The sequence below is a fragment of the Pinus tabuliformis genome, chromosome 4_2, assembly GCF_031772625.1.
Source record: "Pinus tabuliformis cultivar Carrire ecotype Pingquan chromosome 4_2, CPIR1, whole genome shotgun sequence".
NCBI lineage: Eukaryota > Viridiplantae > Streptophyta > Pinopsida > Pinales > Pinaceae > Pinus > Pinus tabuliformis.
Window position 1 is genome coordinate 439428852 of NC_142304.1, and position 24862 is coordinate 439453713.

Below are 24862 nucleotides of genomic sequence, written 5' to 3' on the forward strand. Positions count from 1 at the left end.
TTTTTTAATGGTAGAAATAAATTCAAAAACATTAAACACTTACAATCCCTAAACCTTGATAGCTATAACTAGATTTCCCAAAATTTCTGCATAATTTCTAAAAATTAAACCAGAATTTCCACTATTTTCGGACAAATTTCCACTATGAAAAGTAGTGTGTTTGAAAATTTATTTGGAAAAGAATTTATGTTTGCACGGGGATGGATCATCTAATGCCCGAAGCCACTCAAGACGGAGGAAGCCTTGTTTCGTGGGACATATTCACGCAGGTTCGTCGCTCGGTGTGGTAAGGCTGTTATTATTATTTATTTATTTATATGTCAACAAAACACATTTTTTTCTTTTACCTTCCATAAAGCCTGGCAAAATAAATTTATGCGACTTTGATTGTTTCAATCCGGAAACTATATTTTTCATTAAACGGTTTGTAAAGTTACATCAAATCATTACCTCATAATTCTTATATTATTAAAAATAAATAAATTATAATTTTATTTTAAATTATTATTACTATTATTATAATAATAAAACATTATATAAATTATTTATATATAAAATAAAAAATATATATTATAAAATAACCAACCTAGATTTATCCTCTAAAATATACTTAGAAAATAAAATATATATCATCAAATCATCTTATCATATCCATTTGGAATATATTTTTTTGATGATCACCATAACCAGGGGAACCACGCAACAATTAGAAGATTGAGGGCCAAGAAGCGCACATTTTTATCTGCCGTCATCCCTCATAAATATAACCTTCTATTCAAAATGCAGACAGCCAAGATACACTGCAAAAACACTCATGCGGCCACATGAGATTATTCAAACCATCTCTTTAGATCTCCTCTAGTTTGTTTCGAATCATTCTTCGAATTGTCTGAAAACAACTTGGAACGGTACCGTGCAACTAGCTTGTCAAGGTTATCCTCAATCTCCAGTGCAGAGGTCTTCTTTTTCTTATTTGGTCGTTTACCGTTATTGGACTTCTGCTTGGCTGAATTAGTATCAGTATGATCCTCTAACTTCCTTTTCATAAGCTGCTTCTTACCCACTTTTAATTGAGATTGTGAATTTCCATTAGCAAGCCCCGACACCAAAGTTTGATTTGTTTTGGCCTCCTGTGCATTAAAAACTCATTATCAGAAGATGCTCGACTGACAAAACAACAAAGGAAATGCACATCAGAGAACTCCATACATTTTAATTACTATAATATCACTAATCATCAAACGAAATTTGTGGACCATGATATAGATAATACCATACCTGTGACAGACGTCGGCTTCCATGCTTATAGCCCTTGCGCTCTGCTTCTCTGGGCAATGCTTCCTGTTTACCTGACACACTCTTCTGCTCATGTTTTGCAAACTTCTGAGTTTTATTCGAGTCATTGTTATCCTCCATATCAAGGCTTCTGTTGCGAAGCTTACGCCTGCTTTTTCTATCTTTCTTCTGTTTATTTGCATTTCCTGTTGTGTCCTCTTTTAAAGGTGGAGATAACTCAAACTTACTGTCCCCTGCATTCACATTTTCCTTAGTTTTCTTTCTGTTCTTATCCTTCTCTTTCTGATTTTCTGCAGCTCCTTTCGTGTCCTCTTTTAAAGGTGGAGATAACTCAAACTTACTTTCCCCTACATTGACATTTTTCTCAGTTTTCTTTCTGCCCTTATCCTTCCTTCTCTGTTTCGCTGTATTTCCTTTCTTGTCCTCCCTTGAAGATACAGATAACTCAAACTTACTGTCCCCTTCATTCACATCTGTCTGAGTTTGTTTTCTTCTATTCTTTTCAGCAGGGGCATTCTTAGTTTCAGCAGCAGCAGAAAATCGAGACCTAGCTTGAAGTTTTTGCAACTTTCGCACATCTTCGATTGCAAACTCTACAATAGGCCGATGTTCTGGTCCAAATGTTTCTAAATCAAAATACAAAACATTATCAGGTCAAGAAGAATATAACTATAGTAACACAAAATAATTCCAAAATGCCCTATCAACTAAAATCTCCCTACCCGTAAGATGCTTCTCTGTTCCATGATGCAAACCTTTATTTAATTTGATAATATTGATATTGATAAAACAAGTTATCTGAAACTACCATTAAACTCTAACAATTGATAATGATCATAGTTCAATTTTTCTGTTTCTTCCATCTCATTGTCCCTTGGTTCACTAGGTAACTCTACTGAACATTATATGACGTGAAAATAATCCATTTTTCTTATTCAGCAATATTTAGAGAGGAGAAGAGACAAAAACCAGGATTGTTATTCAGCACACGAAGAGCCACAAGTGCATGCTCATGTTCAGTGAATTCAACAAATGCCACTCCGTGCGATCTCACTTTTGTATTGCTGCTTGGCTTCTTTATGTCTTTCAAAATCTTTACCTGGAGTACTAAGAGTAAAGCGTCATTCCTTTCCGAATTCAAATAACATTCATATAGTGAAAAATTCAACAAATTTACAAAAAGAGTGCAACTCAACCAACCTGTTTAATCACAGGATTCTGTTTAGTAGCACGTGAAAGAACAGCATTTATAAAAAGCTTTTTTAGTTCCTTTTCAGTCGTGGATTTTGGCACATTGTACATAGCTAACCTTGTTTTTGAAACATGAAAATTCGGACTTCTAAGTTTTATAGCCTTTTTCTGTGCCAATCTGCAAAGACCACATTAAAGATATTTTTAGCTACGAACAGAAGTTGACAATGAGCTCAGCTTGAACTGAAAGATTACCCAAAGCAAAATAAATAAAATACAATAACATTTGGGCATAAATACTCCCTCTACATTCAAGTATTCGAATGGCTCATTCATACGTCAAAAGTATAGCAAGTTAATAATGAAAATTAAATTAATTCAGCCTGGATGTTAGAGACGGAACAAATTCAGTAACCTAAAATTGAAAGGTTAAACAATCAATATAACTATCAATATAATTTTGCTGTGCGTATTCCTCTACCCAGGTATAAAATGTTTCGAGACTGTAACAGGACTCTATAAATAAATAGATAATAGGCAACAATGTAATTCGGAAAAAAAATCCGAGCGCAAGGATTAAAGAGAAAACTCACCATAAGTTTTGGCAGAGAGATTTAAGAAAATCTTGTTAAAACTTCACATATGTAAACAAAAAACACACAAAATTTTGTAACTTCAATTTGATCCAAAAATATGTCAAATTAGATGTTAAACCATGTTAAAATTTTAAGGTTATTAATTGCATCAACCATATGCAAACAAAAAACACACAAAGTTTTATAACTTCAAATTTGATCCAAAAATATGTCATTTTAAATGTTAAACAATGTTAAAACTTTAATGTTGTATATTATTCAAACATATTAGTATAAATGTATGCATGCTAAAGACCAGCGAAGGGCAGCTCCTTAAGAGGTTCACACAGAGCCATCCAAGGCTCGCGGGGAGGCAGTCAAGAGCTGCACAGTGCCTCAGAGAACCAGCGTGGGTTACGCAGAGGCTCTAAGGGCTAATGCAGGGCAAGCTAGGGTGATGTTGGGCAGACGTTGGGCCAGAAAGGGCTGACGATGGGGTTTTCGTGGGGCAGATTGGAGCTAAGAGTTGTCGGAGTGTTTATCCGGTGTTTCAGCCAGAATATCTGCTTTCGAGTAGAGAGGTACTACTGTCGAGATTATTCTCTGTTGGGTGAGCCGGTTTTGGCACCTAGATTGTATTCAAAAACTACATAATAATAAAACCCTCAGATAGCTGCACCGGATTTCCCGCATTGGGTTTTTCTGGGGACATTGGTCCAAAAACAACGGTGTCACTTGTGTTCTTGTCTTGTTTCCTTCAGTTGATGATCTGTAATGTGTTGAGCATGTACTTGTATTTATTTTCAGTATTTACATGGTAAGTAAGTTGTTAATTAATCAAAACAAGCAGGCAGAAATAAATAAGAAAGTACATGAAGGGTTTCTAATGGGTTAGACTTAGAAATTCGAACATACATGTCTCTGAAATTTTCGACCTCCTGCCACACGTGCGAGAGAGAGAGAGAGAGAGAGAGAGAGAGAGAGAATAACCCAAGTTGTACAAACCAAGTTCATGTGAGGAGAGAGAAGGATGTGTGAGTGAGTGATGTCCAAATGAGGAGAGAGGTCACTCCTATTTATGCAATTCGTTGAGGGTGAGGAGACACATCCATTAGGCTCCATGAGCCTACATTTCACTGAGGTTGACCTTGACAATTTGTGCATGAGAGAGAATAAATTCAAAATTCCATTTTTGCTTGTCAGAATGAGATGATATTTGTATCAAAATTGGACCTCTCAAAAAGAGGAACCCATTGCAATAATCATCTCCATCATATGAGTTGTCCCGAGGTGGAATTTGGCCTAGTTTCCAATTTTAACACTCCCTCTCAACTAGGGAGAATTCCACCTACCAATCCATCTGCTATCATCATACCATCTTGTCATCATCTTCAACCATAAAGTAATAATGAAGAAGAAGTGATCGAGAGTGAGTCACAAGACCTTACCACTCTCCACTGACAAAAGTCAATCCTTGATCTCAAATCAAGTTGTTGAACACCATGCATCCTAGTCATAGGGAGTACGACAGTACACAATCCGTCCATCAGTGGTGTTGTGGTCCTTAACCACTTTTCCCAACTCATTGACCAGATGAGAGGTACTTCACATGAGTCCCGAACTCCATGGGTAGGATGAGTGATTGGGCATCAGTAGGAGAAGGTGAACCACTCATCTTGCTTATATGCCATAGGAGAAGGCGAACCACTCATCCTATGCATATGTCAATCATAGGGGAAGGTGAACCACTCACCCTACATACATGAGTCCACAATCGTAGGGGAAAACCACTCATCCTACACACATGTCAACCATCATGAGATATCACAGGGGAAGGTGAACCACTCACCCTGTACATAGCGCACCACTAGGGGAAGGTGAACCACTCACGCTATGGTCGCTCATAGCTCCAAGAAGTACCCCAAGCCCCTAGGATTTCCCAAAGCTCAGTGTTCAACTCATACGGTACCCTCATATGAGGGTCTTTCGAGGACTCCAAGTCTCTCTCGGAAGGTTAAGAATTTGACCTTCCCCAAGGGCTTCGTGAAAATCTCTGCGACCTGCTCATTCGTCCTGATGTGTTGGAGCCTTATTTCTCCCCATTGTACCATATCCCGAACAAGGTGGTACTTGATATCAATATGCTTGGAGCAGTCATGGAACACGGGATTCTTTGAAAGGTGAATCCCACTCTGGTTGTCATAGCAGATCAAGATGGTATCTAGCACGTGCTCAAATAGCTCACTGAAGAGATTCCTCAACCAAACAACTTCATAACAAGCCATACTTGCAACAATGTATTCGGCCTCGGCGGTGCTTAAAGCAACCGATTTTTGCTTCCTGCTCATCCAAGATATTGACGCAGACCCTAAAGAGAAGCAACACCCAAACGTGCTCTTACGATCCACCACATTGCCAGCTCAATCAGCGTCTGTATATCCATGTAGCCTCAAATTCCCGATAGTGTATCTCAAACCATAGTGGGTTGTGTTGGAGAGATATCTCAAGAGATTCTTAGCAACAATCTAATGAATGTGATGAGGCTCGACCATAAATTGACTCATCGTGTTAACATCGAAGCATATGTCAGGACGGGAGTTGACCAAGAACATTAGGGTCCCCACAAGTTGTCAATACTCGGAAGGGTTCGCTAATCTAGGCCTAGCAGTACTTCCACATAGCTTCTTCAAGTTGAGTTCCATCGGAGTAGACACGGACTAGCAATCCACTATCCCACATCTCTCAACCACCTTCACAATGTATTTTCCTTGAGAAAGGAAAATCTCACCTGGCTTTTGCCAAACCACTAGTCGTAGGAAGTAGTGCATCAATCCTAGGTCCTTCATCTCGAATTCGGAAGCCAACTCCCTCTTGCATTGATGAATGAGAAGGTCATCACATGTCAGAAAGAGATCATCCATATAAAGGACCAAAATGAGAGGTCTGTCCTTTTCAACCTTGAAGTATAGGTTCGGGTCAGCGTCGCTCCTTGTAAATCCCAGCTTCATAAGATAGCTATCAATCCTCTCATACCAAGCCCTAGGGGCTTGCTTCAACCCATAGAGGGCTTTCTTCAACCTGCATACATGTGTCTTACGATCTTGAACTTTGAACCCCTTGAGTTGTTCTACATAGACTTCCTCTTTAAGCGAACCATACAAAAAAGAAGTTTTGACATCCATTTGGTGTAGGCTCCATCCTTGTGAGGCAACAAGGGCTATGATCGAACGAATGGTGGTGTATCGGGCAACCAATGCAAATATCTCATCATTCTAGATATCATTCTTCATGATCGACTCATATTCTTCGTTCATTGCATCCTTCTAGACTTGGAGTTTCACAACTTCTTCGAATGTACAAGGCTCATATTGTATAATGGTACTCATGGCAGCGAAGTACCTTTGGTACCTGTTCGGCTTCTTGCTTTCATGAAATGTCCCCCTAGGTGCAATATGTTTCCCAGCATCTTCAATAGTATCTTTGAGCCACAAATGTTTTTCTCTTTAAGTATAGGACTCACTAGAAGGCAGATCAATGGGATCCATCGAACCTTCAACATCAGACATCAAATCATCCTTCGGAGATTCATCCTGCTTTCCTGCATCATCATCATTGTCCTTCTTAGGGATAGGAAGATCTCGGACTTTCTTATGGGCAAAATCTTCATCGAAAGTGACATCATGACTTATTTCCGCTTCTCTTTGACCAAGCACATAAATTCTATATGCCTTCGAAGTTTCACTGTAGCCCACAAACGGTTCTTTCGTCCCAGATGCATCTAATTTGTTCCTTTTCTCTATCAGCACATGAAAATATACGAGAAAACCAAAAATTATAAAATGAGAAACATCGGGTTTCTTACCGGTGAAAACTTCTTCAGGTGTCTTGAATATCAATGCTTGATGTGGGGCATCTATTTTGAACATTCACAACGGTGTTGGCAACTTCTCCCCATAAGAACTTCAGTAGACCTTGGTCATGAAGCATGGCACGGGTGGCTTCTATGATGGTTCGATTCTTCCATTCGGCAACACCATTTTTGTTCAGGAGTATATGCAGTAGTGGTCTCCCTCTTAATGTCAGCTTCTCTACAATAGTCATTGAATTCATTTGACTCATATTCGGTCCCATTATTGTTCCTTAATATTTTGATCTTCTTCCCTATTTGATTCTCAACCAAGGCTTTGAAAGAGTAGAACCATTTGAACACTTTGTCCTTCGTCTTCAAGAAATAGATCCATGTTTTGTGACAAAATTCGTCCACAAAAATTGCATAGTACAAATATCCACCCAAAGATGTTACGGGAAACATACCTGATAGATCATAATGGACCAATTGAAGAATATTGGTTGTTTGACTTTGACTTGAGGGGAATGGTCCCCTTGTTTGTTTTCTAGTTGCACAACCCTGACACACTCCTTCATGATCTAAGTTGAATTTGGGAATACATTTGACCAGTGTTACTTGGGAGCGGGAGCGGAAGCGGGGAGCGGGAGTGGAAGCGGGAGCGGGAGCGACCATTTTCAGAAGCTCCCGGTTTGGGAGCGAATCCCGGAGCGATTTTTTAAAAATATAAATATTTTTTATATTTTTTAATTTTTGATACATATATGTCAACAAAAACATGTAGAATGATGAAATAGACATAAAAAACATAAAAAAACATAAATTGATCATTGAACCATATCACATCAATCATCTAGAAATTATAATCGTCATCAACCTTAGTAAAATAATAAATTAAAATAACATTCAATTCAATAACATTTATCATCATTGATCACCAAAGTAACAAGTTGTACTTGTAAGCCAAGTTTAACCATTACAAGAAGTAATATCGAAGATATTTCTAAGTCCTAACTTCTAACTGTTAACATGATATGAAATGTTAAAAATTTATAAAATGAAACATGAATAATGAGATGAAATGAAACAACTTTAGTCTTTCACAAAGCATCATATTCATAATTCACAATCATTACCAATGAGTTATAATTGCCAAGGCCCAACTTCAAACTTCAAATTTTCATTGTCACAGTGATATAATGTTTACAAAAAATATCATAATGTCATAATGATATGAAAGAGTCAAGAGTCAAGAGTCAAGAGTCAAGGACTCAAAACTCAACACTGAACAGTTATGAAAACTAAAGTGACAAGTCTAATAGAAACTAAAAAAGCCAAGTAAACTGTAAATCTACAAGTGGCCCTTGCCACGAGAGTCTCCAGGAGTATAAGTAGGTCGTGGTGGTCTTCTAGGAGTCTCCCGCCCAGACCGACGACCAGAACTAGAGCCTCCACGCGAGGGTGTCGATGGAGGTGGCGACAGCAATGGAACAAGACTCGGGCCCCGAGAACTGCTACTGGATGGTGGAGGTGGAGGTGGCATGGCTGCTGCAGCTGCTTCAGCTTCATCCCGTACAAGCTCATCTTCTAGTTCTTCCATATGTACAATGCCATCCTCCAAATTGTCGTCCTCAGGGTGATTGTCCCAAATTTTATATGTGGGATCTTCATTAGCCCGATCACAGTAATGGCTCAACAACCTCAAATTGTAGTGCACATAAACCAAGCTTTCTGCTCGGTTTTCGTTGAGCCTATTTCTTTTCACATTATGTATATAACTGTAGGTGCTCCAACACCTCTCTGCAGAAGAAGAATTTACAACCTGTGCAAGAACTTTCAATGCCAATTTTCGCAAAAGTCCGTCGCCGCCATATGTTTCCCACCATGTGAGAGAATCAAATTTATCTTTGTCGTCCATTACATGGAAGTTACCATACAAACCACTGCCAGTGAAGTATCTGCCTATTTCAAGGCGCACAGCTGCACATTCCTCCCTGTCAGGCACCAACTTTTCTAATGCATCTAGATATCCTTTAGTTACCTCTCGATCTAAATGGGGTTTGGTCCTAACACCACCCCCTGCTGCAGGTTTGCCCAACCAAGAATCTGAGTAGTATTTTGGCGTAAGGATATACGCCAAGCAATGTAGTGGAAGGTTAAGCCTTTTCCACCGTTCACACACACAATCGTGAATCAGATTGTACAAGTCGGGATCTCTGTTATTAACAATGTCTTTTATTTCCCCCAACATGGTATCCATTTGCTCATACACCTCGCCAATCACTGGTTTGTCTGTATCTGCAAACCGAATCATGTTATAAATTGGCTTGGTGAAATCCAATACCTGTCTCACAGTTGTCCAAAACTGCCCATCAAGAGCGGCCTCCTCCACCGTTTCAAAACCTGCAATGTCAGCTACATTTGTAGCCCTTTCCTTTAACACCTGCCAATTTGGACTTGATACCATGCTAGCTAAACCCTCTCTTACCTTCAAAAGGCGCCTGAAGGTGAGGTAATAGCTACCAAATCTAGTCCTCGCAATCTTCAGCAACTCCAATCTCGAGTGACTGCGGAAAAGGCCATGGGTATTGCTATGATTTGTAATAAATTTTATCATTTTTTTTCCTTTCTTGTACAAATCACCAATCCATTGGTATTGTTCATTTTTGTTTTTGACAATATCATGCAACAAAAGGTTCAATGTGTGAACCAAACATCCAGACCAAAATATGTTCGGGTATCTATCCTCAATAATTGCTCCCGTTGCCTTACAATTAGGAGCATTATCAGTGATGACTTGGATGACATTGTATGGGCCAATACGCTCAATTGTTTCAAGCAATGCTTCTGCAATGTTGATAGCGGTCTTGAACTTGTCTGAGTAATCATGTGCAGCTAGAAAAATGGGACCACTTCGGGACACAGCAAGAACACTTATCAATGGCTTGCCTTTTACATTTGTCCATCCATCAGATACAATGGACACCCCATTGTCAGTCCAAGAACTTGTCATTTTATTCAAAGAATGTGATATTTTTGCTTTTTCATGATCAAGGCCAACAGTTCTTGCCTTGTCATACCCAGGGCTCTTGTATCCTTTAGGGGCATCATTTATGGCAGAAACCATTTCGTGCCAATAAGGTGAGCGTAGAACATTGAATGGTATCCCATTTGCATAGAGGAACCTGTAAATTTTTGAATCCACATCATTCCTACACCCCTCATCAAGGAAATCTGATATGGTTCTACGGCGTAAAGATGATGACCCTGAGCCTCCATGTCCATATCCACTGCCTTGGGAGGATGCTGAAGGAGTTCTTTGTGAGCTTTCAAAGAAACCCCTTGATCTTTTTGCTCTGTATTGGGCGTCCTCCTCTTCCTTTATGTATTTGGCTCTATCTGCTGTTGACACCGCGTTGCAAGTTTTGATTCCTATTTGTTTCTCTCCATCCCATGCCCTTTTCCCGCAAAGGTGTCTTCTAGCACGGGTGTATGAGCCTGTGTAATCAGTGTTGCAATGGGGGCAATGAAATTTAGTGGTTCCACCCCCTCTCCCTGTTTCAGCCCTCTGAACATATTTCCACAATGGAGTTTGGTCTTGTTTAGTTTTTTGACCCTCATGTTCACCCTCCTCCACATCCTCCTCACTGGGGTTTTCACCTATTTGACTTCCTCCGGCTTCTTCATCCACCACTTCAGTTTCAGGCCCCCTCCGTTTCCTACTCTCCACCACCATAATAACCAGAAAAGGGACCAGGAAGAGGAAAATGCCAATAAAAATCCCCAGGTCCATCGTGTTTGATGTTTGTAGGGTTTGAGTCTTGAATCTGCAAATTAATTTAGTTTATTGGGATTAATTCATTTAATTTATTAATTTAATTTAAATTAATGATCTTTAAACTCAAACAGGTAAATTAAACTAACCAAACTAACTACCTAACCAACTAAACTAACTAAATGATTAAGTTACTTACCTCTGCAAGCTTGCTCCTCGCTCCTTGGCACTTGCTCCTCGCTCCTCAGCTCTGGCTCCTTGCTCCTCAGCTCTTGCCCCTTGCTCCTTTGCTCTTCCTCAGCTCTCAAGCTCAAGCTCAATCTCATTGAAATGATTTTTTTTTGGCCCATTGGGCTTATAAACCAAAAAAAATTAGTTAAATTTTTTTGTTTTTTCGGGTCCGGCGGAATTTTTTTCCGCCGAACCGCTCCCGGTTTTTTAAAATTCGCTCCCGGAGCATTTTTTAATGCCCGGGAGCGATCAGGGAGCGATCGCTCCCCGATCGCTCCTGGAGCATTTTTTAATGCCCGGGAGCGATCAGGGAGCGATCGCTCCCCGATCGCTCCCGGGCATTAAAAAGCGCTCCCTCACAGACCAGGGAGCGCAAATTTTTTTACGGGAGCGCGCTCCCGACCTGCTCCCGCCCGGAGCGCGCTTCGGGAGCGGGTTTGAAGGGGGGGGGGGGCGCTCCCCCGCAACACTGCATTTGACCATCTTCCTTACATCAGGTAAGGCTTTGTAATGAAGGTGAGCAAATCTTCGATGACATAATTCGGATTGAGGAGAAGTATTGCAAGTCATTTCTCCCAACAAACTTTCTCCAACCTGATAAAGACCTTCAACCCTGAATCCAAGAGTGAATGCATCTCCAAGGTTCCTTTTCCAAACACGAACCTTCACATCAACGAATATTATCTTGAAGCCTTTATCTTCCATCGCAGAAATAGAGACCAGGTAACAGTCCCAATTCCTTTCACGAGATAAGTGGCATTATCCCCAAGTATAATCTCCATATTAGTCTTCTTTTCAATCAAGTTTGAGAGGGCCTCCTTGTATCTAGTGAAGTGCCTTCAGGCACCACTATCAATCAACCAATGATCCAATGTATCCAGACGAGAGGCAGTGGTGAGGGCTGAAATAAGATAAAATTCATTTTGCTTTTCTACAACATTAACTTCTTTATACCTGGAGTTTCTTGACTTCTTGGGAGGACGACCATTTCCATTTCGAGCAGCGAGAGCATTCTTCTTTCCTTTGTTGTTGAACTTGTTGTTCGTTTGATTTTCATTATCCTTGTAGTTGTTGTTATGGTTGTCGTCATCTCTTAGAGTATCCTTCTTGTGAGGACACTCCCTAGCAAAGTGGCCAAACCTATTGCAATAGAAGCATCTCCCTTTTCTTCCTTCTTTGAATCCCGGCTTGAACCCTTGACCTTGTCTTCTTGAAACATCATTGTTCTTCCTCTTAGCATGAGTGGAGAAGACGTTAGGATTGTTTCCATTTAAGGGCTTGTCACTTTCCATCATCCTTATATCTTCCTGAGTGCATCTAGCCAATAATTCATTAAATCCCAGAATCTTGTCATTGTTGAGGATGGTAGTGTTAAACACATCCCATTCTCTTGTAAGGCCTCCAAGTGCAACAAGTGAGCTCCCTATAACCAATAACTTCTTCAATAGATAGGAGATCATTCTTGATTTCGATAATCCTCGTGAAGTAGGATTGAATGGATTCTCCTCTATCCATCTTTCAACTTGTTCTTAAGAAAGAGAACTTGATTTGCATTATTTACTTTGAACATCCCAATCAGCTTGTCATACATCTCCTTAGATGTTTCCAAATCAGAAATATATGCAATCAAAGGCTTGTGAATAAAATCAACAATGATTTTATTAGCCTTAACCTCACCTTTCTTGTACTTGGTTTGTGCAGCTGCGGTTGCATTTGAAGGACACTCCACTACTCTTCCCTTGATGTAGTCCATAGCATCATTTTCTTCCAAAGTTAGATCTAGAGACATCTTCCATGCATGATAGTCAAATTTATCCTTAAGCTTGTCCTCAAATTTGAAGTAAGATGTAGTCGTCATTGGGACTAGTTCCAAGTTCTTATCCAACAGCTTCCCTTAGTGATTGCTTTTCCTCACTCTTGCTTGGGCTTTGTCTTCACTTGAGCTCCGATACCATGTTAATTTTAGATAACAAGGGTATGTTCTATGCTTTAGCACAATTTACTTAAATGTTCCTTTAGCAGCCCAATAACAATTTCTAATTATTTCCAGTAGAAATCACATTCACAGTAAATGCAAATAGAACATGAAAACATGTATAGAAGACAAGCCAAGACAAGAGGACACAAGATTTGGCGAATGCCTGGGAAAAACCCCAATGTGGGGAAAACCCTTTGATCAAATCTTCTTATAATTATCCAATAGTTCAGCAGAGAGAGTACATAGATCAAATTTACTTGACCAATACACAATCAAAACAACCCTAACAAAATCAGCAGTCAACAGCGGCCCTAACCATAAAGTCAACGTTGGTCAAACTAGCAACAAAACATCCTCCAAGGAGCTCGGTCTACAACATTCCAATTCGGCCTTCAAGAAGGGTCAAACTCAACTCTAAACCAATTTTGCGAACATCTCAATAACATCCTGACTTTATCTCAAAATCACAATTTTTTGGCCTAGATGATGTTCGCTGATTTTTAAAGATATTTTTATGGTACCTTAATTTTGTTGATGTTTGTCGATTTTTTACCAATACTTTCCCGATTTTTACAATTTCTTGGTTTTCCGAACCCTTGTCGATTTTATCTCAATGTCGATGTTCGCAACATTGCTCTAAACAGTCCACCCAACCTCAATCAAACTCAGTCAAACTTCAGTCAATGTTGCGGTCAATGCAAGTCAAACTGCCCCAAATGCTTTAATTTCTGTGCCAGAGAATGTGGCCTCAAAAGATCAGAATTTGCCCAAAAAAACACAGGTAAATACAGTCAAACAAGCCTTAGTCAATGTTGGTCTGCACTCTGAAATTTTGGCCTGTACTTGTCTTTGAAATTTTTGGCCTCCTACCACACGTGTGAGAGAGAGAGAGAAGAACCCAAGTTGTATGAACCAATCTGATGTGAGGAGAGAGAAGGATGTGTGAGCGAGTAATGTCCAAATGAGGAGAGATATCACTCTTATTTATACAATTCGTTGAGGGTGAGGAGACACATCCATTGGACTCCTTGAGCCTACATTTGACAAAGGTCGACCTTGAAAATTTGTGTACGAGAGAATAAATTCAAAATTCCATTTCTTCTTGTCAGAATGAAATGATCTTTATATCAAAATTGGACCTCTCGAAAAGAGGAATCCAATACAATAAAAAATCATTTCCATCATATGAGTTATCCCAAGGCAGAATTTGGCCCTAGTTGCCAATTTTAACAACATGCCATGGTACAAGGGCAGCTATAATGAGGGAGGCCTACACATTGCATATATGTATGTAAGAGGAAGCAATTGTGGTGCATGAGTTACCTCAGCCTTTGTTTTTCCACCCTTCTTCATATGCCTTTTCCCTTTTATTGATTTTTCTTTCTTTTAACTGCTCGGGGTTCCAAGGGATGAGAGCATGATGTTTATGATAAAGCAGTGATTACCCCCTTAAGGTGGGGTAGTTCATCGCCCACCAAGGGTTGGAACAATCATGGGTTCCTAATGATGCAACGTGCACTCATAGGGCCCCTAGGAACCAAGGTGATGGCCATAATGATAGGGGGTAGAGCTCATGTTTGGCTTTTGCCTACGAGGTAAATTCTTATGCCCCAACCATCATTTAGCTACATCAACCTTCGGGGCATCGTTCTAGGCCCGCCCCAAAGTGTAGACAAGGGGAGGGAGACGCTGACTCCTTGTGGGAAAATTACTAAAAGGGGTTATAATAAGCAGAGGGGAGTGAAATATATGGTGTTGGGAAGGGGTTGTTCTCTGCCAACTGAAGACAAATCTAGGAGAAAATTTTCTCCTATAGGGGTCACCCATTGGTGATGGGTAACAAGGCCTTTAAAAGGTCACAAGAGGGTGATCATGTAGAGCAGCAAGATCCTCAGCATGGGAGTACACCACAAGTTTTAGGACCTTCAGGTTCAAATTCACATGGATCAGAATGATTACTGACTTCTGGGGTAATAAGTTCACAAGTTTCAAGATCATAGGGCACAAATTCCCCAAATACAGGTTCACCACAGGCCATAACAACATCCTCATCATGATTTTCGGCTCCAGGAGAGGATGTCCCGACACCAGTTCAGGAGGCTACTTTAGGGAAGTGGAAAACAAGATGGCTTAATGAGACCTTGAAGGAAGCACAGGAGTCAATGGGAAGACCCAAGTAGTCAGCTAGGGAGAGTGGACCACCAGAGCAGTTGGTTGTTATATAGCTAGTGTTGTGGAGACTGAGCCATCTAGCTACAAGGAGGCTGCGAGTTAGCAGATCTAGAGGGATGCCATGGTGGAAGAATATGCCTCTATCATGAAGAATGATGTTTGGGAGATGGTGTTGAGACCTGAGGAAAAGTTAGTGGTGACTTCCAAATGGCTTTACAAGATCAAACATGTCGCAGATGGCAACATGGGGAAGTTCAAAGCTCGATTTTTGGCAGAGGTATTCTCATACGTAGAGGGAGTAGATTATGAGGATAACTTCGCACCAGTGGATCGATACACTTCGATTAAAGCAATGATCTCCATTGCAACAAAGATGGATTGGAAGATCCACTAGATGGATGTGAAGACCACCTTTCTCAATGGATTCATACAAGAGGAGGTTTATGTTGAGCAGCCACAAGACTTTGAGGTGCATGGGAGAGAGTATCATGTATGCAGGCTTAAGAAAGCCTTATATGGTCTGAATCAGGCATTGAGAGCATGTTTCTCGAGGATTCACTCCTCCTTGCAGCACATGGGCTTCAAGAAGGGTGATACGGATCTGAACATGTATTACATTGTGGTTGGTGAGGAGCTCGCCCATTCTTGTCCTATATGTTGATGATTTATTAATTACAGGAGAGGAGAGACTCATTGAGCACTGCAAAAGAGATCTTGCTTTAGAGTTCGAGGTGACTGATATAGGATCGATGCACTGCTTTTTGAGGTTGGAGGTTTGCCTAGAGGATGGGCATACCTTCTTGGGCTAACGGCAAGTATGCATGGGACATATTGAGGAGATTTCGTATGGATGATTACATGCCTATGGCCACACTGATGATTACCAACTGGAAGAAGTTGCATGTTTTTTATTCCGAGTGGGTAGACACTTTATATCGTTAGTTGATCGGGTCACTGATGTATCTGGTCAACACTAAACCAAATATTTGTTTCACATTCAACACATTGAGTCAATTTATGATGGAGCCCAAGAGGGTGCATCGGGTGGCTACAAAACATGTGTTACGATACCTACAAGGCATAGTGGATTATGGATTGATCTATGTCTAGGGGGATGGAGTCAGGTTGACAGGTTGTACAGACTCAGATTGGGCAAGAAATGATAATGATAGGAAGAGTACATATGGATGTTCTTTCATGTTGGGTTTGGCAATGGTGTCGTGGTTCAATAGGAAACAGAGATCAGCGGCAATGAGTTTCGTGAATTCTAAGTACATTGCAACTATTCTGGCCAGTTGCAAGGCCATTTGGCTTCGCAAGATGTTGTATGGATTATTTGATCAGCAATTGAAACCAACTATTATTTGTTGTGATAATTAGAGTTGTATCAAATTCATGGAGAATCCAGTATTTCATGACAGGTGAAAGCATATTGAGATCAAATACCACTTCATCCATTGATGAACAAGTTGTAGACATTCTTATCAAGTCCTTGCCAAGGGGAAAGTATGTCTACTTCAGAGATAAGATGAGAGTGGTAAGAAACACCTTCCTCAGTAAGAAGGAGTATTGAAAAAGGTACCAAGGAGGTGTTTCCTAGTGCTTTTTGCTTAAGCCTAGGAAAACAAGTGAACCCACTATTTTAGTGACTTTATGAGATCATTAAATTCATGTGACTTTCTAGTCACTTTATGAGGTCTAAAAGTTCATTGTACTTTTATAATATTAAAGTGACTTTTTGAGGAAAAAAGTCCATGGTACAACAAGTTATTAAAGTGACTAGAGGTGGTCATTAACGAAGGGGGAGACATGGGGGGGTCAATGTGAAATTAGATATACACCCTTGATCAAGAGAAGCTGAGATCTAATGTCAACCCTTGATCTTCAGGATACGTCTTTTCATCCTTATGGACACTTAAAAGGGGGAAAAAGGCAAATGGAGACTCATTCTTCATGTTTAAATTTGGAGAAGAGGAGAGGACAGCTGATGCAAGCATTTGCAGCAATGACAGCAGGAACGCATTTATAGGCAGAACAATGGCACACGAACCAAGAAGGAACAGGAGGTACAGCAGTCCATCTCCAGCATAATTTTCGAGGAAGACTTGGCACATTTTTCGAGGGGGAGAGGCCACATTCATTATTGGTCTGGAAGCATGGATTTTGAGGACAAAATTGTCAACCAGGCATGATTATTGAGGGCAGAAAGTCAGTCTGACAGCACGAAATTCAAGGCAGAAAAGTGCTGAACTGTGGCATGATTTTCAAGGGCAGAAAATCTGACTGTTGGCATGAAATTCGAGGGTCAAAATTCTGAACTGTGGCACGAAATTCAAGGGGCAGAGGTCTGGACAGTGGCACAAATTTTTAGATAGCAGCACACTTTTCAAGGAGCTCGCCCAAATTTTCAGAAGGGAGATAAGTACCCCTGTTGTGTAATTAATGCTGTAAATATCTTTCAGGAAAAGCAAATAAAATCCTCTTCCTACTGGTTTTCCATTCGGGGTTTTTCCAGGGTCTAATTGACCAAAAATTAGTGTCTAAATTTTGTTTATGATTGCGAAATTTATCAGCTTAATGTGAAAAAGTAGTGGTAGCTTTTAGTGTTTTAATTGAATTTATATTCAAGTTTAAATCTCAGCAATGAACAATGGGGTATGGATATTAAATTTGATGTGCAAAACATATTGAAACCGGATGGAGCTACATGACAATTTTCTACATTGAGATTATAAAGAAAGATACCACTATGATGTCAAGTATGGAGCAATCAATAGTTCGTCTTTCAGTAAAATAAATGACCATCCCACTCTGAAATTGGTTGTCAATTGTAGATTATTGTGTTTATCCATAATACTGCCCTTTTGGGAATGAAGCATTCAAATGGTACACAAGCTATAGATTCTCCACATTTTCAAATCTGGATAAAAGTTTCACAGATCCTTATCCAAAAAAAGTTGAGGAACAAAAATGATGCAGAATCTTCTTGGCAAAAGAATTACCTCACCAAACTTTAGATCAAAGATCTTGAGAATGCTTTAATGACCTCCAATACAAAGCGCATATAGTACAATGCAAATTAAAATATCAGGTCAACAAGGAAGATAAGTTCAAAAAATGGCTATGAGACAGATCGATTTGCAAGTCAAGGACCAAGCATTTATTCTACAAGATATTGCCATACAACGTAACCAAGAGCTGCAACAATGGGATAAGCAAAAGCAAGCATTCCAAGTGGATCAATGGTAAAATTTCAACAAGGTTTTACTAGACAAGTATAAGGAACTACTCGTCTAAAAATACAAAACCCAGCTGACAGCAATTGAAGCGAAAGGAAATATCAGTTTTAAAATTTAACAACGAAACATCCACCAAACACTTGAATCAATATGTTTTAACTTTTCAGAGGTCAAGGAGCAAACTATGGATAGAGAATTTTACACATTCAATCATTGTCAAATCCTAAGTGTTGAAATCTGAAATACTGCTGCTCCACAAAACAGAATTGCACTCATGGTTATTGTGACACTGTCTGCAATACACACTAATGAGCCTGTAATTATTAATTTATTATCTTAACAATTATATTTAAAAAATAACTAATCATCAAACATTCTTGCAAAAGTGTAACATGTCAAGATAGATACTTACAGTTGGCGCTTGGACATATCTTCCCTTGAAACTCCTACAGCAGCAGCTGTGCCTTCTAAAATAAGACCTTCCTATTCCATGTTAAATCATAAAGCATAAGATAAGGAGAAATGCCAAAACTTCCATCATGTCAGTAAAGGAAAGGCCAAATAAGGCAACTATAGTATTCTAAGCCACTCACCTTTGTAAGATATAGGTTGCGCTGGTCATGATCCTGCTTTTCTGTATTTTCTTTTGCCTTCTGATTAGCTGTTGTTTTGTCCATGGCCCTAAAGACTGTCAATGGTCTGCCTTTCATTATTATCCCGGAATCTGCCAAACCATGTTTTATTTCAGCTGCAGATATAGCAGCTTCAGCTGCTTCTATTGTTTCAAATTCAATAAACGCTGTCCCTTTTGGCCGCCTTCATCATCAAAATCATTAAGATTAGATCCAACACTACTCTAGCATTGTAAATTAATTGGCTTTCATTTTCCATGCACACTACACTAGGTAAGAGACTTAACCTAAGCCTTTGTAACATAAAACGATTATTCAAATAAAAAGAATATAGTCGGAAAAATAGCATAAATAAACATTCACATACTTTGTCAATTGATGAAGAACAACGTGAACAGATTTTATTTTTCCAAAAAACCTGAACCTTGTTTTTAACACTTCATTGTCAACCTCAAATGGAAGATTACTGACAAAGACAGTTCTTTGCAAGCTATTTTCATTTTGAGGTTGAGCAGAGGTTTGAGTGACCCTTTTTGCCTCAGTTTTGGCAATTTCTTGTTCAGCACCAACTCCTACATTTTTTCCCTTTCGAGACATCTTATTATCAACAGCTGCACCCTTTACTTCACTCAACTCCCCCGTCTCATTTTTGCCATTCATGGTCAAAGCATTGTTCACCTTTTCACCAGAATCAATGATATTGCTAAGTACTTTCCTTGCAATATCCATCTCCTTTAAGAGGTCCAAATCTTCTGACTGAACTTTACCATCATCTGGATAGACTGCAGGATTCTTATCAGGTCTCAGAGTTTCATCATTCGCATTATCACATAGTTGTATGCTGGAGTTGGGATGTTCCTCTATTCTGTCACTATCTTCATCTTCACTTGCAGTCTCATTCTCCTCCAGGTCAGAAACTCCAGAACCAGGAATTACTTCTCCTGTGGCATAGATATATTACAATGGGTAGTTAAAAAAATTCCAGTTACAAAATAACTGGCACAGTAATAAGATAACCAAGAATGGTGTCAAGGACAATTGTCAGTTCCTGAACTTTGATAATAAACCGCCTTCACAATCACAAGATGAAACAAAGCAAATAGAACACCCTTTTAGATGTTACTTCCCCTCTAAACATGTACAGTAGTTTGGTCATATATATATCGAGAAAAGCAAATAATATTCAAGGATTGAAGAATTTATATTGTTATCCTTTTAGGCAAGGGATGGGACAGGAGTTCCTTAAAACTGTAACAATTTATGTCCATCAATATTGGTTATGAATTGAAACAGGCTGATCAATCATTCTTGATGATATCCTATTTACTACTGCCTGAGAACTGGAATTTCTAATTATCGTATCTTTCCCAAGAAGACAAAATCCTTTAAACACAATCTCATTTTGTCAAGTTCAAAGTTCTAGAAACTTTTATCTTGAATTTGAAAAATACTCTGTAAGCTTTGCACCAAGGTTACTTGGGAGCGGGAGCAGCATTTTCAAAAGCTCCCAGTTTGGGAGTGAATCAGGAGGGAATTTTTATATAATATATATTTGTATAAATTTTGATGCATATATGTCAACAAAAGCATGTAGAATGATGAATTAGATATAAAAAGCATAAAAACATAGATTGAACCATATAACATCAATCATCTAGAAGTTATAATCTTCATCAACCACGTCCACAAGTTAGTGACATACATGACACAACATATCGAGTCTCATTATTCATCAATCTTAAAGTTTCAAGCTTTGAAAATTCAATACATAACATTTATCATCATTGATCACCAAAATTATATAAAAATTCTAACATGAAATGAAATGAAATGAAACAACTGTCAAATTTCACAAAGCATCGTATTCATAATTCATCACCAATGAGTTATAATTTCCAACTTCAAACTTCAAACTTAAATTGTCATATATTGTTGACAAAAAATATCATAATAAATATGAAAGAGTCAATAGTTATAAAAACTACTAGAAGCTAGAAAAGACAAGTAAATCTATTATCTATTGCTAATGCTTGGGCCTCTTGCTGCCACCAGAAATGTCTAATTTTTGAGTCTTGTTTGAAAATCAGGATCTTTGTCATTAATATCACCCTCTAAGCATTAGTATCCAGAGGTATCTTTGGTATTACCTATAGATCTGTATGGGGATCTTTGTCATTACCTATAGATCTGTATAAGGATCTTTGTCATTAATATCACCCTCTAAGCATTAACATAAGATAGAAAAAACATAGCATGTCAAGTCAAGATTTTCTTTGAGTGATTGGTACATTTTTAGTACGGTCATGATAGAGGAGTTCAACAACCCAATGTCACTAACATCAAGGTACATAGACGGATGGGGCTCTTGATTAAATACGAGTTCCATACCCTAATACATGACAAACCCAATGGAAACATTGCAATCTCCCCAATCCTGAAATCCTGAAAAATTTGTAAGTTTGTTGGATTTTGAATGAGATCTAAAATTCTACTTTCTCCATATGAAATCCAATGAGGTCAGAACCACTCTCAAACATCCTAAGTCATTTCATGGTAATGTTAAAAGTCTAAGTAAAAGAATGAAAATGAAGATTAAGGAGAATGTCACTTTTACTTTAATAATTTAACATTACCAATTTACCATGGATCGCATATCGATACTAGGGCCATAGACTTGATCATTAGGCTGTGCCTCTAAAAAATTATTGATTCTTTGAAAAAAATTTGCATTTGGAATGTTTTTGCAAAAAAAACTAGGGAGCGAAAAGTTCACTCCCGAGGTCACTCCCGAAATTCGCCCCCTGCAGGAGCAATTTTGGAAGCGCTTTCCCGAGGTCGCTCCCAGAGGGAGTGCACTCCGGGAGCGACATCGGGGGGGGAGCCACTCCCCACAACCCTGGCTTGCACAACAATAGTAATGAACAAAAAGAAGCTAAGCTGCACAAAGCGCTAAAACGTTTCTAAGTTTCCGCAACAGTTCGATCGAAACATCGTGTGTGTGTGTATGTATATATATATATATTGTTTTTTGGAATCTGAACTCGGATAATCCACAGTTTTCATTTTTCTTTGTCGACGTTTCGAGTCTAGACCAAGACTCATCATCAGGGCTTGATTTACAAAGGAGAGAGAGAAATGTGTTAATAAATAGGGTTGAGGTTGAACTATCAAGAATGTGAGCCGACCAGTTTCATGCTTGAACTGGATTATTTTTAATCTTTCTAATATATATTCTATTAAGGTTCTTTTTAATTTTATTTATTATTTATTATTTATGGATAATTATTAAAGTTATATATTAATTTTCTTTTACGTGAATTGTTTTTTTGTAATAAGTTTTTTATTATTAAATAATGATTTTGTTTTAATTATTTGTAACCTTATGGTAATTATGATTATATTTTATATTTGTTACAAGGTTTCTAAGGAAAAAGAATTAAAAGATTAGGATGATTTCAATATTTTAATATTCTTCTAATTTATGATAAATTAAAGTTATTTTTAATTTTTATTCATTATACATGAATATACCTATTTTCCTTGTTTAATAAGTATTGCAATTAATAAACATGTATAATAAACATACATGTTTATTATACATGAATATTCTTTTTAACTAAGAAAATATGATAATAGCTTGAGATTTTTTATTATTAATTTTTATTTTCTAAATAATATCATAAAGATTTGTTTTACTACTTGAAATATTTTATGATTTTTGTTTATATTTCGTTTAATCTTTTAATATTCTTATAATTTTAAAATATTTTATGATTTTAGTTTATATTTCATTTAATCTTTTAATATTCTTATAATTTTGCACCCGGATGCGGGTGCTAACTGAGATGGGACAGGCGTGGATGGATGGCCACATGCCGGCCACTGGCCATCACGTGGCAGACGCGGAAAATGCAAGTAAAGGACGCAGCTGGTATAAGGTGAAGCTGCAGGGAATAGTTAATGCCCGGCACGGTAATTCGGCTCAGGCGAAGGCAGCAGTTATGGCGGGCGAGCTCCAAAGCAAAGCAGGTGAGGTTATAAGGAATGTGGCAGGGTATGAGCAGAGAATGTTGGTGGTTCCTCAGTTGCCCTGTCTCTCCGTCTCCGTCGGGATATCTTCTCCGTCTGTCTGGCTCATCCCACAGTCGGTTCTGGTAGCTGGGTGTTTGGTCTGTTGGAATTTCTTCCCCTTGCCCCCTGTGAGAATGGTGAGACCTCGACAGCGTCTGCTTAGCCGTCGAGGCACTTCCAGAGGGGGAACCTCTCGCAGTCACGAGGCAGACAATGTTGTCCATTGCAATATTGCTCGCTCCACTGGAGCTAATCCCCTCCACTCCAGTCAATTCATGGATGCAGGGGCTTCGAGCTCGACTGCCTTGCCTGCCTTCGGCTCTGCTATCTTCAATTTTAGCAGTTCCATGAATAATCCGCGGATTAGTGCGCATGTCTCAGTCCTGTTCATTGAAAATGCCCGGGAAGACGATGATTCCCTGGATGAACATGGGCAGAGGAAAACTGATAACCAGATGCACGAAGCACAGGTTCCTGAAGCTGATACGGAGCAGGAGGTTAAAGGTCCTGCCTCAGACCCGGAAAACGCAACGCAAAGCAAGCACGACCAGAGGACGGGGACCGGCGAAGAGGAAGATACTTGTCCCACTGCTGCTGAAAGGGAAGCCTATGGTTGGTGTCGGGTCGAGGAAGTGCAAATGGACGATTGATGACGCCCGAGCACAAGGTTCCTTTGGCTCTTCTATCTGGTCTTCTGGTCTCTTTTGCTGTTTGTTTTGGCTCAGTTATAGCATCAATGCTTCTGGTCTCTTTCGTTGTCTGTTTTGCTGTCTTTGTTTTTGAAACTCTGTTAATGGAATGGGTAAGGTCAGTCTCCCCTGCGTGGGATAAAATGGTTGGTGCCCCTGCGTGGGATAAAATGGTTGGTGCCCCTGTGTGGGCCTGCTCTTTTGGACAGTTTCGCTTACATGTCTGCGCCCCTGCGTGGGCTAGTTTCCTGGTTGGCCTCATCTGCTCTCGGGTGACATACCCAGAGCCTGGTTCTCTCTTGATTTACCATGGTGTAATTTTTGACTCCTGTACATAATATAATAGTATAGTTTTTTACCGAGAAAAAAAAAATATTCTTATAATTTTGATATTTTTAAAGTTTATTTATAATTTTATTTATTATACATGTATATACTTATTATACATGTTTATTAATTGCTTGAGTTTTTTTATTAATTTCTTATTTACTCAATAATTTATTATAATGATTTGTTTTTTAAATCATTGTAATATTTTATAACTTTTGTCTATTTTTCATTTAATTTATTTAATTCATGTAAGATTTTAAGAGGATAATGAGTTATTAATGATTAGGCCTATAAGCTAGATAGTGTATTATACAAAGTTTTAGGGTTACATTTAATCTTTTAATATTCTTATAATTTTGATATATTAAAGTTTATTTATAATTTTATTTATTATACATGAATATACTTATAATACATGCTTATTAATTGCTTGAGTTTTTTATTAATCTCTTATTTTCTCAATAATTTATCATAATGATTTGTTTTAACACATTGTAATGTTTTATAATTTTTGTCTATTTTTCATTTAATTTATTTAATTCATGTAAGATTTTAAGAGGATGAAGTGTTATTAATGATGAGTTTATTAGGCCTATAAGCTAGATAGTGTATTATACAAAGTTTTAAGGGAAGGGGCTGATTCGATCAAAAGAAGGGAGGATAAGAAGCAAAGAAGGCAAAAAGGAGGGCCAATTTACTCTATGGGGGTGAGGAGAGAGGTCCAATTCCTACTAATTTCCAAGCCTCCATCTCTGTTGAGGTTATGTGGGTGTTTTATGATCTCAAGAGCCTCCCGGACTTTACGCTTGAAATGGTGTTTCTTATCCATTTCTATC

The 24862-nt window shown here is 38.7% G+C and overlaps 1 protein-coding gene across 2 annotated transcripts in view; it reads right to left on the reverse strand.

Annotated features, from left to right (window-relative positions):
* Positions 1-607: 607 nt before the first annotated feature.
* LOC149169847 (RNA-binding (RRM/RBD/RNP motifs) family protein) overlaps positions 608-24862 on the reverse strand; it is a 239403-nt gene continuing 215148 nt past the window's right edge. For both annotated transcript variants that reach the window (XM_089428829.1, XM_089428828.1), the window contains 7 exons: positions 19304-19877; positions 18898-19120; positions 18717-18787; positions 2497-2665; positions 2266-2395; positions 1279-1922; positions 608-1130 (listed from right to left, as the gene is read on the reverse strand). In XM_089428829.1, coding sequence (XP_089284955.1) covers positions 831-1130; positions 1279-1922; positions 2266-2395; positions 2497-2665; positions 18717-18787; positions 18898-19120; positions 19304-19877 — 2111 coding nt within the window. In that variant the 3' untranslated portion in view covers positions 608-830. The remainder of the gene's footprint in view (positions 1131-1278; positions 1923-2265; positions 2396-2496; positions 2666-18716; positions 18788-18897; positions 19121-19303; positions 19878-24862) is intronic.